Source organism: Myripristis murdjan, chromosome 24 (assembly GCF_902150065.1).
Source record: "Myripristis murdjan chromosome 24, fMyrMur1.1, whole genome shotgun sequence".
Lineage (NCBI taxonomy): Eukaryota > Metazoa > Chordata > Actinopteri > Holocentriformes > Holocentridae > Myripristis > Myripristis murdjan.
The window spans coordinates 18,310,866-18,325,658 of record NC_044003.1 but is presented as its reverse complement, the minus strand read 5'-3'; the positions used below and the strand labels follow the sequence as shown (position 1 = coordinate 18,325,658).

The following is a 14,793-nucleotide window of genomic DNA, read 5'->3' as shown; positions in this document are numbered from 1 at the left end:
CAGTGACCAGGATGTGATCTGGGCTGCTGGTCTGTGAACAAAGTGAGCCAGCGGTCGCACAGCCGTTTGCCATGGCAGTATGCAGTGCCTCAATGGTTTGCTGCAAGGAAGCTACAATTTCTAAAACATGGATGCTTCATACCCTCAACACCTACAATCACCACAGTTTCAAGATCAGTGTCACCTGTTCAGTATCCAAACAAAATGGGAAATATAGTTACAATCTCCCCTTCTGCTCCTGAGTCATGGTGTGAATAATGGTCAGAAAATTGTTTTTGCAGAGCATTATGAAGCTGACGGTTTATCTTTTGGTACTGAAATGTCATCACTGCATCATTTATGGTCGAAAAACATGTTATGTGAGGTCACGGTGACACTGACCTCTAACCACCAGATTCTCATCTGTTCATCCCTCCCTGAGTTTCATTGGCTGTTTCGTTTCCCCTTGTTGACTTCCCCTCAGCCCACAGTGACATGCAGCAACATCAGAGGGGAAGTGATCGGGAGAAGAACGGGAGAAGAGCGGGAGAAGCCGTCTGAGTGTAACACACTCGTCCTTGCAGGCAGCCAGCGACGTTTTCTTGCTTTTTCCAGGTGGAAACACTCAAGGAAGCCAGGCTGTTACATCTCCTACAGATGATTGATACGCTGGCATTTGTCAATTTGGACTGAATTTACATTTCAAAATTCTGTTGTCTAATCATTATGCAAATATTATTATAGTTATTAACACTCTGTGAAGTATGCAAGGCATTCAACAGCAAGTAATGTGACTGTTTGGTTTCTATTGGATACATGTAATTATATGGATACTGGTGTGTTTACTTGCATTAGGCTCTATAACTTATCCCTCCTGCAAGGAGGAGCATCAGGAAACAATACATAACTGCAAGGGTGAGTTAAACCACCGATGAGACACAATCCCTGAGTCTAAGTGGACGTTTGTACCAGATGTAATGAACCTCCCTCCTGCGTTCCTGAGATATCACGCTCATGACAACGGGACAGACGTGATGTCACAGTGATGTTGACCTTTAACATTTGACCACCAAAATCTAATCAGGTCATCCTTGAGTCCAAGTGGGCGTCTGAGGAAATTCCTTCAAGGTGCTCATGAGTTAATCACATTCACTTTTTTTTTTTTTTTTTTTTTAACAATTATACCCCTTCCTTTCTCCTTCAATTAAAACTGATTTTGTGTCCCAACCAGTTTCAACAGGAGATACATCCAGTTAAGGCAGCAGGATGGTCTCAAAATGCTGTTTCATTGAGACTTGAAACATTTAAAAAAAATAAAAAATAGAAAGCCGTGGTCTGTCCCATCTGCAGTGGATCACACTTATTAGTAAAATATCGGCCCAATATTTTGGTCAAACCCAAGTGTGTGTGTTTGTGTGTGTGCGGCTCCAGCGTGCCATCTGTCCCTCTGGCTTTGTCCATGGGATTTTCCAGTGGAGTGCGGGAAACGGGCTGCTCGGTGGGGGGCCGCATGTCAGACTTGAAGGTGAGAGGTCACTCCACGGCTAAATGGATTCACCCTCGGCAGCATGGCATTTGTATGCGAGGTGATGTGCGTAAGCTAAAACTCTGGAGTTATTCAAAGCACAATACCCCAAAGTGGTGCCCTGATAATGCATGAAACTGACATGTCAGCACTGGACCTCGGCAAACCTGCTTTACTGTGAGTGTGTTGCGTACAATACCCCGTCGGTAAAGGTGCAAAGAAACCCTGACAAAAAAAAAAAAAGGCACAAAAGACAGCTTTCCATGCTCTGTCCACGTTCTCTGTCTCTGCAGGGGAATTGGGGCAGACAGTGAGGGGTGAGCCGGCCGGCAGCACTGAGGAATGCTGGGTAAAGCCCTGTGCTTGTTGCCTTTGGAATGCCCCTGGGCCTCTTACATAAGTCTCTGAGGCCCGGAGCTGCTCTGTCAGCCACACATTCACAGTGAGGCCAGACTCAAAGTTCCCCCTCCCCTGCTTAATATCAGTGGGAAACTGCCACCAACGCAAATCAGTATCTGTGGTTCTGACACGATGGATGAGAGTTGCAAAATACTGCAATGTTAGTGTTAAGTGTGACTCAAGATTAGCACCTCAGATTTAGATTTACATATTAGAAGAATTACAAGAAGTTTTATTGTTGGAAAGAGGGCCATGGGTCAACAATATTTTATGCTTCCAAGTGTAACAAGTGGAAAGTAGTGGTAGTGTTAATCCTCCATCACCAATATGCTTGTTACTGTGGCTTGTATTTATAAAGGAACTCACCATTTTACATCAGATGCCAGCAATTTAATTGCAAACTGACAGGTACTATGATGGCCAAGGGCTGTTCATAGTTTATGGTCACTGTCTTCATGAGTTTATGGTCATTCTCTTGCCGGTGTATGGCTCAGATATCTACTGAGTCAGTAGATTCGGGGGGGTGGGGGGGTGGGGTCTTTCTGTTGGATGTACAAAATCAGCATCTGGTCCTAATATATTTAACTCTACTTATGTCTTCTAAATATGTGCAACGTTAACTCTAATCTTATTTCATCAGTGTGTAGGACAGGAGACTAGTTTCTTTGTCCATCCATGATTGGCGGTACACCTAAAAATCCAACAAGGCTAAGAAGGAAATACTCTCACAAGTATAAATAAAGCAAACAGCACATTCCAGTTCATCAGCTGTACCAAACAGCTATTTTTTTTTTTTTTTATTTCACAATGACACATTGAACAGGTATTGTATGTATATCAAAAACACATCAGCTGACATGTCATATCTAAAATTCCAAAAAACACTTTTTTTTCTCCAATTTGCACATAGAGCTCAAGTCTCAGAAGACACAGAATAAAAGTAACCAAACATTACAAATGAAGGAACGCATCAAAATACATTTCCCAGTACATACTCCTATATTGCATACACATTTACTTGGAGTGGAAATCTGAAAATGCATCTATGAATCACCGTCTACATGATATCGGTGGTGACGACAAGGGAATTATAAATTTTCCTACGATTTCAAAGGCCACCGTATGGATTCATCAAACAGCCCGCCTAGCTGTCCAAAACAAAGACAGAAAAGCTATGTGACATGTCATTCCCTAAATAGTTTCTTCATATTGTTGTAGTATACCAGCATGTACTGGTAAGCAGCAACTAGAGCTCTGAGTGAGGCTCAGAAGATTCAAACACCAGGTTTTTCAGTTTGGTCATGCAAACATTGCAGTCGAAAGTCTCTGGAAATGTGAAAATCCCTCAGCATGGATTGTGAAAAGGTCCCTTCCCATTACACATTCATGAGGACTTGAAAATGAAAATCAATAGCCATCAGAATTCCCTCCAGCATTGACTCACAAGGAGAATAGTGTTTCACCAGCGGTGTACAGTGCTCGTTTCTCAGCGACAGACCCGAACCTCCAGCTCACAAGGCATCAAATCTTGAACAAACATTTATTTCACTCATCTTTGCAAGAGGATCAGTTACATTGTGTCTACTATACTCAGTGCTATGTCAAAGCAGTTTTTTTTAAAAGGCAAGGTGAGAGAGAGAGAGGTGTTGATACGGCTTCTGGATCTGACTAACGACTGCAATTAAAACTGAGTCAAGGCCAGAAAAAGTCTGAGAAAAAAATCATTATAAAACATCACATTTGAAAAACTTTCACTACAGCATAGATGGTCTGTCAAAAAATTCAAGACAGAATATTGCAAAAAATTTGCTCTATCATCCAAACTAAATATTACAAATAGCATCTACAGAGAGAAATAGATCATTTCTAATAACTTAAATACATAAATTATTATGCAATACAATACTCTTCCATTTGGGGTCAGAGGCTAAGAAAATAGATCTGTTCAAAACCTATGCAGAAACAAAATGTACTCTTTGACGATAGGTCCATTGACTAAAGAAAACAGCCTAGGGATGTGTGCTCGAACTTGCATGTGCTGCGTCCTTGTGGAGGAGAGGACGCCTCTCCGATCCCTTCAGTCCTGCAGTGAATAGCTTTGGCACAGAAACACCATGGGACGAGATGACACATCACAACACGGTGCTAATTAGGGACAGTCATGCAGGCCTCACTCCAGTCTTGGAGGACATAGGGCAGTGAACCCCAACATGCATCACCACCATACTGCCAGGGCAACAGGCGACGAGAGAAGGGCCGGGAATATGAGAGGCTGGGGGCTGGGGGGGTCAAGAAGTAGAGAGATGGGAAGAAGAGGTGGGGAGAGAAAACTGAAACACATTGGGTTAGAGGACAGGATTTGGGCGGCAATGACAAAGATGTCCTGCAAATGCAAGTCTGGAAATTTTGGCTCAACTTGGTAGATTTTCCAACCCCTACTCTGTATCTCCCTCCATTTTACAGAGATGACTCCACCTCTCGGGTGATGATAACATCAGCCTCCGACCGGGGCAGCAGCTGGACGGCCGCAGCCTCTTCTGCGGTCTCGCTGATTGCCTCCAGGTCTGAGGTGGCTGCTGCCTTGCAGTCAGAGCTGCTGGCCTTCTTGTCAGAGCCCATGCCTGGTTTGTCGCCAGTGCCACAGCACAGTTTGGGGGCACACTGAGTCCGACAGGAGAGCTCGCAGAGAGAGTCCCGTGACTCGGAGTTGAAGGTAACGAACTCGGGCTGGATGGTGGTGGCGTGGATGCCCTCGTCATGGAAGAAGTCTTTGATACGCTTGGCCACCTCCATGTAGGACGTGGGGTCGTAGCACTTGATGTGTGCCGTGGCTATGATGCGGCTGCCGGCCAGCTGCCAGATGTGCAGCTCGTGGATGGCGAGAACGCCCTCCAGGCTCAGCAGCCGCTCACTGAGCTGGTGCATGTCGATCTGCTTGGGCACCGTCTGCAGCAGGATGAGAGCCGACTCCTTGAGCAGCGGGTAGGTGGTGTACAGCAGGATGCACACCATGATGATACACAGCGTGGGGTCCAGGTAGAGCACCCAACAAGGACCGGCCATCTTCGGCACCACACCCCCTGGGACAGTGGGGCCCTCTAGTAGGTCCACCAGAGTGTCGTTGACATGCTGGTGGTCTGTGCTGTGTTTGTCCACACACAGGTTGACGCAGGGCTCATTGGGGTTGCAGGGCTGCCACACGAAAGTGAATATGAGGGCGTTGATCACCACGATGACAGAGCCCAGGGCATCCCCCAGCACGTGCAGGAAGACCCCACGCATGTTGAGCTGCGAGGCCGAGCTAGCATCATGGTCCATCTCCTCGTAATGGGTGCTGCCATTCATCTGCACCTCTGTGCTGTCTTTATGGCCGAGTTCTGAAGACACATATGAAGAGAGCTTAGTTCAGATTACAAGAATTGGCTTACTGTGTCTCTTCCCCTCAAAAAAAGAGAGAGAAAAATGGAATTAAAAAATGAAGTGTAAAACTGAGACACTAATACAATATCAACATACAGCGTGAAGTGAGGCGCAAATGTTTATTAAGATACCATAACATAGCTTGGAAACAGCCAAGCAAACATAGAACTTTAACATAATTATAGTTAAGAGACGCATTATGAAAGATGAGTCTGGGGTAGAGGACACTGTAGGTGGTAATGAAATTGTTCCTTTACATATTTGGGGGTCAGAAATGGAGGGACTGGTAAGTAATATTTCATGTCACTTAATACATAAATTAACATGAACTCAAATACACAGTCAACAATACGTACCACAAAGAAAGCAAGGACTAAACAGCCACACTTGTGATACGTATTATTATGTTAACAAAATGCAAGTCAGTTCATGTGCGTCTTGCATCATCACGAAAGTGTCTCACAAAGAAAGGCTGCCTTGTAACAATCATCAGTATGTAATGGAAAAAACCGTGATGGTCAGTGGCAACTATGGTTCCCTCGGGCAGCTAATATCATCTGCTTTTTTCAAGCCATGACTCATGTCAATGCATGTGTGTTACAAACTAAGATGTTCCACTACAAGTGAAAAATCAGTATAGATTTCTGGTGTGAAAGAGCAAGTCTCTCCACAACTTGAAACCAGAGAGCCACTCTAGCTTGAGATGTTATCAAGTGACACTTCTTGGAGCTGCTCCATTCACAATCATGAGGAGAGTGACTAAGGTGACTTTGCTAGGACAGGAGTTTCTGGATTTAGACTGGAAGCACTGCATAAAATGAGACAATTTGGCCACTGTCAACAACACTCAGATATAATCTAAGGGGTCAGTAAAGTCTGCATCTAGTTCACGTTCCCTGGAGCCACTCCAGAAGACATTTGTTGAATTTCTTTGATTGTGCCGGATGATTCACCCTCATGACAGAACAACAGCCGCACCAAGGCCTGTTGTGTATAAGCAGAACTAAGATATCGGCCATAGTGCACCAAATGAAAGAGACCTTCCATTCCCAGACATGAACAACAGCCAGCATGTGGGAAGTGATGAATGTTGCCAAAACAACAAAACACCCTCTATAGTAACTCACATTTAGCAAATTCAATTAGAGTTTGCAGGGAGCATGTCGGCATACACGGTGCTGTGGCAATGATACCTAAGAAGTGGCTGCTCGCTCCAATCCCAGGGTGTCGAGGCACCGGGCCATTCATCACCAGCTAATGGTGTGGCTGGGGCTGTCGACTCCACCGCTACACTGATGCACGACCCAATGGCAGCAATCAGTGCATGGAGGAGGGGAAAATAACCCCATTTATTGAAACTGGCAGGGCCTAACACTGTAGGGAAGAGATGGTCTCCTCAAAGGCTTTAACCCTTCTTGGAGAGTGTGGGAGGGGGCTGTATGACAGGATGACAAGCGACACATCCAGAGGAGCTTCATTAGTGCTGTGATCTCTGATTGTTTTACTGTAAACCAGAAAATACAATTTCTGGTTCACAAAAATTGACAGACAACAACTGATAAACCCTATACCTACTGCTGTTTATGCTCATTTACGTTGGAATCAAGATGAGGCTGTGTAACACCTGGGCTTTCACCATGTACCCACGGTGAATGCCCCTTGTAAATGTATTGTTCGTGTTCAAATGAAAAGTGAGCAGTCCAAACACCACCACACAATTTTCAGACAGTGTTTACAAGTCTGAACCCGTCACAAGCTAAATATTTCACACATTTCTGCATTTTCCAATTTATCGGCTACTTGCTCTCTGAGAGTCTTTACAGAGTGTGAAACCGGTAGCCACCTGCGAATGTCAATATGCTGCCAGGTCTGGTGGAATGTGCATTGCCATGGATAGAATTACCCACCAACACCTATCTGGTAACAAAAGGTGGTCAAATACCACAGTCCTGGAAAGAACAATAAGGTTTAGTCGGAGACAACGGGGTCCTCGCTGTGGTACACTGAGGACACATGCACTGTTATGCAATTTCAGCTGCTAACCATGAAGCTTTCTTTGTGACCGCTGCTGAACTGGACAGAGATGTAGTTAAAGATCTTAACATGGGGAGACAAGACATACCTAACAAAAGGAACACAAAAATATTTAACCCTCCCATTATCTTTGGGGTCAATTTGACTCCATTCAGTGTTTAATATCACTCTATGCATGTTTAATTTTTTTTTTTTTTCATATGTAATGGATTTCCCTACTTTAACGGCTACAAATGGGTAAACATGAAATTAACGTGATGAAAGTTTTCATTGTCTTAAACACATTTTCTCCTTATTTGTGTTTGGGGTCTACTTGATCCCAGTCTGTTTTAGCTGTATAAAACATAAGGAATATCAACATTTTACACACATTGGCTTTAGTTGTTTTGAGTATTTGAGTATAGAAAAGGCTTTTAAGTAGCCAACATGACACAAAGACCCTGACACATTAACTTAGGTAACAATTGTTATAATACCGGTAATAATTTTTTGGAGGTTTAAGTTAAGACACTGGCTTGCAGCTCTGGCGTAAAGGCTGCCACAGGCCCAGGATGCTTACCATGTCGTCTGTCGGTATTGACACCATTGGGGCTGTTGTGATTCCCCACCATGCTGTCGATATCGTCTCCTGACGAGCCCTTTCTGGACCTCCCTGCTTTGCCCCTCTTCTTGTGCTTACTGCCATGGGAGTGACCACCGTGGGAGTGGCCGTGCCCGCTGTCCGTGTGCCCATGGAAGAGGCACAGCCCGAGCAGGTTGACCAGGAGCCCCGCGGCGCCGACCCCGATCACGATCTGCGGGCTCTCGATCACATGCGGCGAGGTGAAACGCTCGATAGCCTCCAGGATGATGGTGAAGCACAGAGCCGTGAGAAACACGGCGTTGACCAGCGCTCCCATCACCTCCGCCCGGATCCAGCCGAAGGTATTTTTGTTTGTCGCCTGGGTTTTCTCGGCGAAGCGCACGGCGACCAGAGCCACCAGCAGCGCGATGACATCCGATAGCATATGGAAAGAGTCCGACAGCATCGCAAGAGATGCGGTGATCCGACTGACCACCACTTCCACAATGAAAAACCCAAAAGTCAATGAAAGCATGCATAGTAGCCGGACGCGGTTAGGCTCACAAGCCATTTTCCCTTTACACGGCTTTGTCGACTCAAGTTTCGGGCTTAGGTAGTTAACAAAGTTAATGTTTTATTATGTCTGTCTTCCACCAAGCTTTACTAGTATATCGGTTAGCTAGCTAGCTGTTCGTGTACACCGTCCCGAGCTAACGAAATGAGCTAGCTGGCTACCTGAGACAATACGAGGCGATGCTAACAGCGTCGTCCTATAGTACTGTTACCCAGCGGGAGCAGCATCACTCGGCTGTTTTATATAACTTAACCATAAACGACATTAATCCGAGATACGACATAGACCGACTCCACTTCCCTTAAATGTAGACCATGGCCGGCACCAGCTTATTCCAGAAACCTTTGCCGACGAGCTCTGGTTTGCAGACGGTTGAAACTTTGCACCCGAGCCGGTAAACTTTCCACACGGAACAGAGCGCTGAGATCGGACACGCCCCGGCCGCTTTCTATTGGCGGAGAGGGTATGAGGTCGAAATTGATTGGGTAAGATTTTCAATCAATGCAAGTGGGCGGGGCCGACTAACCAGACAACAGCGTTGCTACCAGGTTGCTACACACGCTCAAGTACACGGTAGTCTCGCGGTACCGCCGTGTCTGGAAAGTGATCCTACACCTCCAGCATGCCAAATATAAAACATACCATGCAAACATATACTATATGCTATACTGTAAGGTGGATTTTTTTTAACAAAATGTTTTGAAAAATGTAGTTTCTTTCATTTAATCGTATTTTCACACTTAAAATTTGTGAAATTATTACACTTTAATAACACTTTCAAATGTAGTCATAGCTTACATTAAAAAAAAAAAAAAAGCTTTAAAAACATCTGAAAGATGTTTGCTGACGCCTTTTCATTTTACTTATTCAGCATTCAGCTAGACAATCAATCAGGCCAATTATGTAACATCCATTGTTGGGGGAATCGAACTATCAAAATAAGTCTCATTTCTCACTGATCACTTCATCAAATCTTAACAAGGTCCAGTATTTAGAGAGACCTTTATCTAACAGCCAAACAAAACACACTGACAAGTGTCGCTACCAATTTCATTCTGCCTTTATCTGCTCTTGTTTGAAGAGAGTTCAGTTTTCTGGTGGAAGAGCTTATCGTTGTTTCCAGCTAATGAGGCAGTAATCACAGAGAGGGAGAGGAGGTGCTTCCACACCAGCAGGTCATTGGACTCTTTTCCTGGGCAAATTGATGACCCCTTGTGGGAGAAATGTGGCTCGGTAGTTTAAATTTAGATGTATACCATCCAGGAACTGCGTTCAAATACCAGCTATAAAAATCTGAGGTGCTCACTGCTATTTTGACATTAGGACAGGAGGGCAGTTACACAAATGACAGCACTGCACAGCTATGCACTTACTTTCCAGTATTTTATAATGAAATAATCTCCAACCATCAAGGCAGTATCAGTTTGGAATTGGGAATTGTAGCTGAATGTGTTTTACCCAGTTGTTCGGATGTTACAGCTGTTGCACTGGAAAGGAGTGAAATTAATTAAAGACAGAAAAGCTTTACATAGGACACACTTGGATTATAACTTTGATTAAATATTTTATATGTATTTTTTTATTTTGCTCATTTTCATTCACTTTGGTTTTATTACAGATGTTAGAAAATGCACAATCTACAAAAAAATGAAACTTTCCACTCAGAAAATACCAACATATCAAATAACATAGCTGCCTTTAATGTTTCCAGAAGAACACAATAAAGTGCCAGTGCGAAACTAAATACATTAACATTGTATCAACAAAATATTTTTCCAAGCTGTCAGCAAATCTTCAACATTTTCATCAACTGATGTTGATGTGATTCAGGTCATTTACACACATAGGAATGAACAAACAGCAGAGACAACAACCACACCAGGACTTATTTGGTCTCCAGTATGCAGTGTCACCACAAATCATGTCAAATCTGCTGATTCTGACACAAATAAATACTTCTTAATTTCCACCTAGGACACTAAAGAATAGGTTTCAGTAGTTTTCACATTCAGTGATCAGTCAGAGACAGACGCACAGGATCTGTCAGCGGATGCCCAGTATCTGCCTGCTCTTCAAATGGTATGTCCTCTCCAGCTGGCCCAGTGTTCGGGCACGCAGGTGGGCCGCCTGCAGTCTTTTCAGAATCACATCCTGCGTCTTCAAACACTGCTGATGGTCTGGACGGTGGTTCTCTTTGCTCTCACCGGCAAAGTGCACCTTCTTCTTGCCAGGGGAGAGGTTATCCACATCTAGGGCCAGATAGTGAGGAGTTACTAGTGAACAAGTCCAAAGTAAGCTATTATAATCATTTAGTCTGTCCTAACAGCTTTCAGAAGCCATTTCTGAACCTGGCAGGGTAAATTTTGATACCAGTGTGAGATAAATGGTGTATTTCTCTTTTAAAACCGTTTCAACCCAACATTAACTCATGCTTTGATGTATAAACAACTTTATTTACATGATTTATAAAACAAATAAATACACATAATTTACCAACCCACACCCAAGGTACAAGCACTGAAAAACACTGTTCAGTTTTCATGCCAGTTTAGATGATCCAGAGGTCTTCGTCTCATGCCCATACCTATGTCGAATGGAGCCAGGCCCTTCTGCTGCTTCAACAGGTCGTAATTCTTCAGTAAACTCTCTGCCCTGAAAACATCATCATAACATTAACAGGTTACACCAGTCAGCTGACAAGATGGTGAAAGAAGTATGTGGAATAAGCAAAGTATGGAGATGACATACTTCCATTTCTAGTTTTACAGTGCGTAACAAAACGTTTAAAATGTCAAGATTTACCTTGCAAGCTTCTCTTTTGACAGCTGTTCACGCACACAAAGTTCCTGCTCTCTCTCTGCCATGAAAGGACCAAAAATATTTAATGCAAGAACTCAATTGGCATGCTAACAGTGAAAACTGCTCCTTGGTGTATCATTCACACTTTCTTGCATTTTAGCAGAGGGGTGAGCGGAGCCAGGAGCTGAAGAGTTTCTGGCATAGATGTTAACACAACCTTGTCCAGCGACAGGAGTTTCTCCAACCACTGAGGTACTCTGCCAATTCCCTTAGTAACTTGGAGGAAGTGGACACTTTTGTTTGTTTGTTTGTTGAAGGGGCAGCTCCTTGCATATCATTACAGATATCTGCTGACACTAAAGTCTTATTTCCTTTGGCTTTATTCATCAAAGAAGTGAGAACTGATGTCATGCACACTTAAACAATTACTGTTAGCCGATACACGTATGAATGAACAGTTCAACAAATTAGACTTCGATAACTTTGCTAAAAGGAAGATTTGAATGTAATACAGCTTTGCTAGAATATAATATGCAACCCAAGAATAATCCAATTAGAATTAATAACCATTAATCCTTAATGTTAAGCAGATTTGTATAAATTTGGCAGATTTGTATAAATTTGGTTGTGAAATGCACCAAACAAGAGGTTTGTGCTGGTTTGTAGCCAATAATCTGATCGTTGTCTGGCGACAGCACACTTTAACTCTGTTCAGATGTGGAGGCGAGGGCTTTGTGGCTGCAGAGGACATGGGGGTGAAACACTCACGTTCTAGCCTCTCCTCCCGTTCCTTCAGTGCCTTCTCTCTGTCCCGCAGAACCTGTTCCCTCAGCCGGAGCTCTGTGGCCGGGGCGGGGGCCGGTTCAGCGAGCTTGTGAACAGGACAGTCAGAATCAGCCGACTTCCTCCGGGGGCGCAGCTGCGCCTTCCTCTGCTCCTCGGCAACCATGTCGGCCAACAGACTACTCTGGAGGATAGACTCCACCGAAGGCCTCAGGTAGTCCTGGCAACAGAAGAACAATACACTGCACTGAAACACCAAAACCAGTAAACTAGCCTGCAGTGCAAGTAAAACTGCTGACAAACTGAGTGTCTAACCTTATCAAGTGCCTTCACGGGCCTGTTAAATTATGCATTTCTCACCCTCAAATGGAGCATTTTGCACAGTAGGGTGTTGAGTTCCTCAGAATATCGGTAGGGGATCCGTCTAAACTTCCCCTCTCTGATTTTCTCTGCCAGCTCTTTTTGGTTGTAAGCAGTAAATGGAGGACTAAACAGGAGAAACAGGGAGGGAAAATGTGTCAGATCCAATGTCGGCCTGCAAAGGGAATGATCTCAATCACAATCACAGGATTTAGCAAAACTTACGATAATGCACACAGCTCATACAGCAAACATCCCAGAGACCAAATATCTGATTTCTCGTTGTACGACATCCGGTTTATTTGTTCCTGAAAAAGAAAAAGGTTTGTTGACATGATAGAAACATAGGATTTTCCTTCTAAATCAGGAGACAAAAACAGCTGGCCCTGGGGTCATTCAGTAAGTGCTTCTGCATTAAAACCTCACTCATTAAAGTTTTCTTTTTAAATCAAACCGACAATGACTGCTCTCACATTTACCCATATATAGCAGTTCACTTAATATTTTGAAGTTTACATGAACTGCCCTGCAACAAGGCATCTCAAATGATATCTAGCAAGATTAATTTGGAATTCAAAAACTTACAAGGCTGACTTGTTTCATGGCAGTTTGATTGACCTCTGATATGAGTTGGAGGTTAGACAGACCAGTCAAAATAGGCTTGACTGTTGTGCCACTTGCATGAATAAACACCAACACAATAATATACATAATAAACAGTCCCAAAAAAATCATGGGTTGCCTTCAGGGACAAACATGCAGCAGGATTAGTAACTCACTGGAGACATGTAGTAAGGTGTTCCAACAAACGTTTTTGCAAAACTGGTGTCGTGGTTCAGGATCCTGGCCAGGCCAAAGTCGCCAAGCTTCACATTCTGCTTAGCATCGAGGAAAATGTTGGCTGGTTTCAGGTCTCGATGAAGCACAGTTGCACCGCCATCACTTCGCCTGTGGCACTCCTTCAAGGCTAATGTGAGCTGTGTCATGACCCGCAGGATGAACTGCTCCTCCAGATACCGCCTGTAACATTTAAAAACACACAGTCGAGGAGGGAAGATGCTTCTTTGCACACAGAGACAATAATAAGTTTCCCATCCCATGCCTGAAAGTGACGCTGATATTCCACGGAAACACACAACCATCAATATGTATAAGGCTTAATTAAGACGCACCTTTCTTTGATGCATCTGGTGATGAGGCTGGAGAGGTCGCCACCCTCACAGTACTCCATGACAATGTACAGCGTGGTGTTGGTCCTGTCTATGATGCGGTCATAGTACCGCACTATGTTGGGGTGCTTGAGCTCCCTGAGGAGGTTCACCTCTGAGACCAGCATTTGCTTTTCACTCTCTGCCATGGTACCATAGTCCAGCTCCTTCCACACCAGGACCTACAGGGGCACACAGAGCACATTACATTACTGCTGGCGGTATGCAACACTGATGTAGACATTTAAAACACACTCCACTGGTGTACTAACAACTTTGACTGCCCTGAAGTAAATACTCAAGATGTTAATGTTGGTGACTCAGATGCACAATGTATGCTAACCAGCCCAACTGACACTGATTTGTAATCAGCACCTCTTTGCCCTAAAATACTTTCTGATCCTTAAGGGTTTACTGTACTATTTACAGATGCCTTATGTGGCAAACTGTACTTGTGTGTGTGTACTGTGTGTGTGTGTGTGTAGAGGGTTCAAGACTGTCGCAACCTATTAATCTAACCCTCCTGTTACCTTGAAACGTGCTAACATTTTTTTAATAGGTTGGCGAGTCGTAGTTCCTCAGTGTCATCCAAAACCACTAAAACAAATGTGTAAAAGGTGATATTGCTAATTCAGTGCAGCTAATTGCTAACCGTTAATTGTAGCTTTGGGGGTTGTACTTCGACGTTTAGGTTAAATAACATACGTGCTCGATATTCCTCCGTTTCATTGCCTTACACAAATACAACTAACGTTAGCATACTAAGGTGTAGCCGCTTGAAGACAAAAAGATGCAAGCATTACTCACTTTCCCATCAGATTTCCGTCTTATTTTCTGGCATTTCCCGTAAGAACCAGAGCCTATGGTGTACAGAACCTCGTAGTCTTCAATACGGGACGGCATCGTGCTCTTCTAACCGAAACTAAGGTTAGCTAGCCTCGTTACTGACGTTAGAAAACACCCGGTGCCAGCCAACCGTCAGCATTAGCCGACTAAGTTAGTTTATTTACTGCCTCACTCGCTGCCCGGGCTGCCTCGCGTCTAAATAATGATGACTCAATACATGAAACGTTTAGCTTTGGGGTTATTTACTCCTTTACTCGTGTTGTCTTATGTGTATCGCTGATAACAACAACAGGAAGCAAACCGC

The 14,793-nt window shown here is 44.0% G+C and overlaps 2 protein-coding genes across 3 annotated transcripts; both read right to left on the bottom strand.

Moving 5' to 3' along the window:
* Positions 1-2,662: 2,662 nt before the first annotated feature.
* slc30a1a (solute carrier family 30 member 1a) lies at positions 2,663-8,893 on the bottom strand. Of its 2 annotated transcripts, XM_030047320.1 has the most exons (3): positions 7,909-8,893; positions 6,807-6,816; positions 2,663-5,271 (listed from the first exon to the last, which is right to left on the bottom strand). In XM_030047320.1, exons 1-3 carry the CDS (start codon positions 8,488-8,490, stop codon positions 4,361-4,363), a joined length of 1,503 nt encoding a protein of 500 aa, XP_029903180.1. In that variant the 5' UTR covers positions 8,491-8,893; the 3' UTR covers positions 2,663-4,360. The 2 variants fall into 2 exon arrangements, with proteins under 2 accessions (XP_029903180.1, XP_029903181.1); XM_030047321.1 differs by lacking the exon at positions 6,807-6,816 and having other exon boundaries at positions 2,663-5,280; positions 7,917-8,893.
* Positions 8,894-10,172: 1,279 nt separating this feature from the next.
* nek2 (NIMA-related kinase 2) lies at positions 10,173-14,793 on the bottom strand. The gene is made up of 9 exons (XM_030046543.1): positions 14,451-14,793; positions 13,608-13,825; positions 13,215-13,455; positions 12,661-12,743; positions 12,436-12,562; positions 12,061-12,295; positions 11,296-11,350; positions 11,078-11,145; positions 10,173-10,742 (listed from the first exon to the last, which is right to left on the bottom strand). The coding sequence occupies exons 1-9, from the start codon at positions 14,544-14,546 to the stop codon at positions 10,537-10,539; spliced, it is 1,329 nt and encodes a 442-aa protein (XP_029902403.1). The 5' UTR covers positions 14,547-14,793; the 3' UTR covers positions 10,173-10,536.

Excerpts from the sequence above, each read along its gene's own strand:
- slc30a1a (XM_030047320.1), bottom strand. The coding sequence starts at position 8,490 with ATGGCTTGTGAGCCTAACCGCGTCCGGCTACTATGCATGCTTTCATTG.
- nek2 (XM_030046543.1), bottom strand. The coding sequence starts at position 14,546 with ATGCCGTCCCGTATTGAAGACTACGAGGTTCTGTACACCATAGGCTCT. Across the intron at positions 12,296-12,435 it reads GCAAAATGCTCCATTTGAGG|GACTACCTGAGGCCTTCGGT; the intron begins GTGAGAAATGCA and ends TTCTGTTGCCAG. Across the intron at positions 10,743-11,077 it reads CCTGGCTCCATTCGACATAG|ATGTGGATAACCTCTCCCCT; the intron begins GTATGGGCATGA and ends ATCTGGCCCTAG.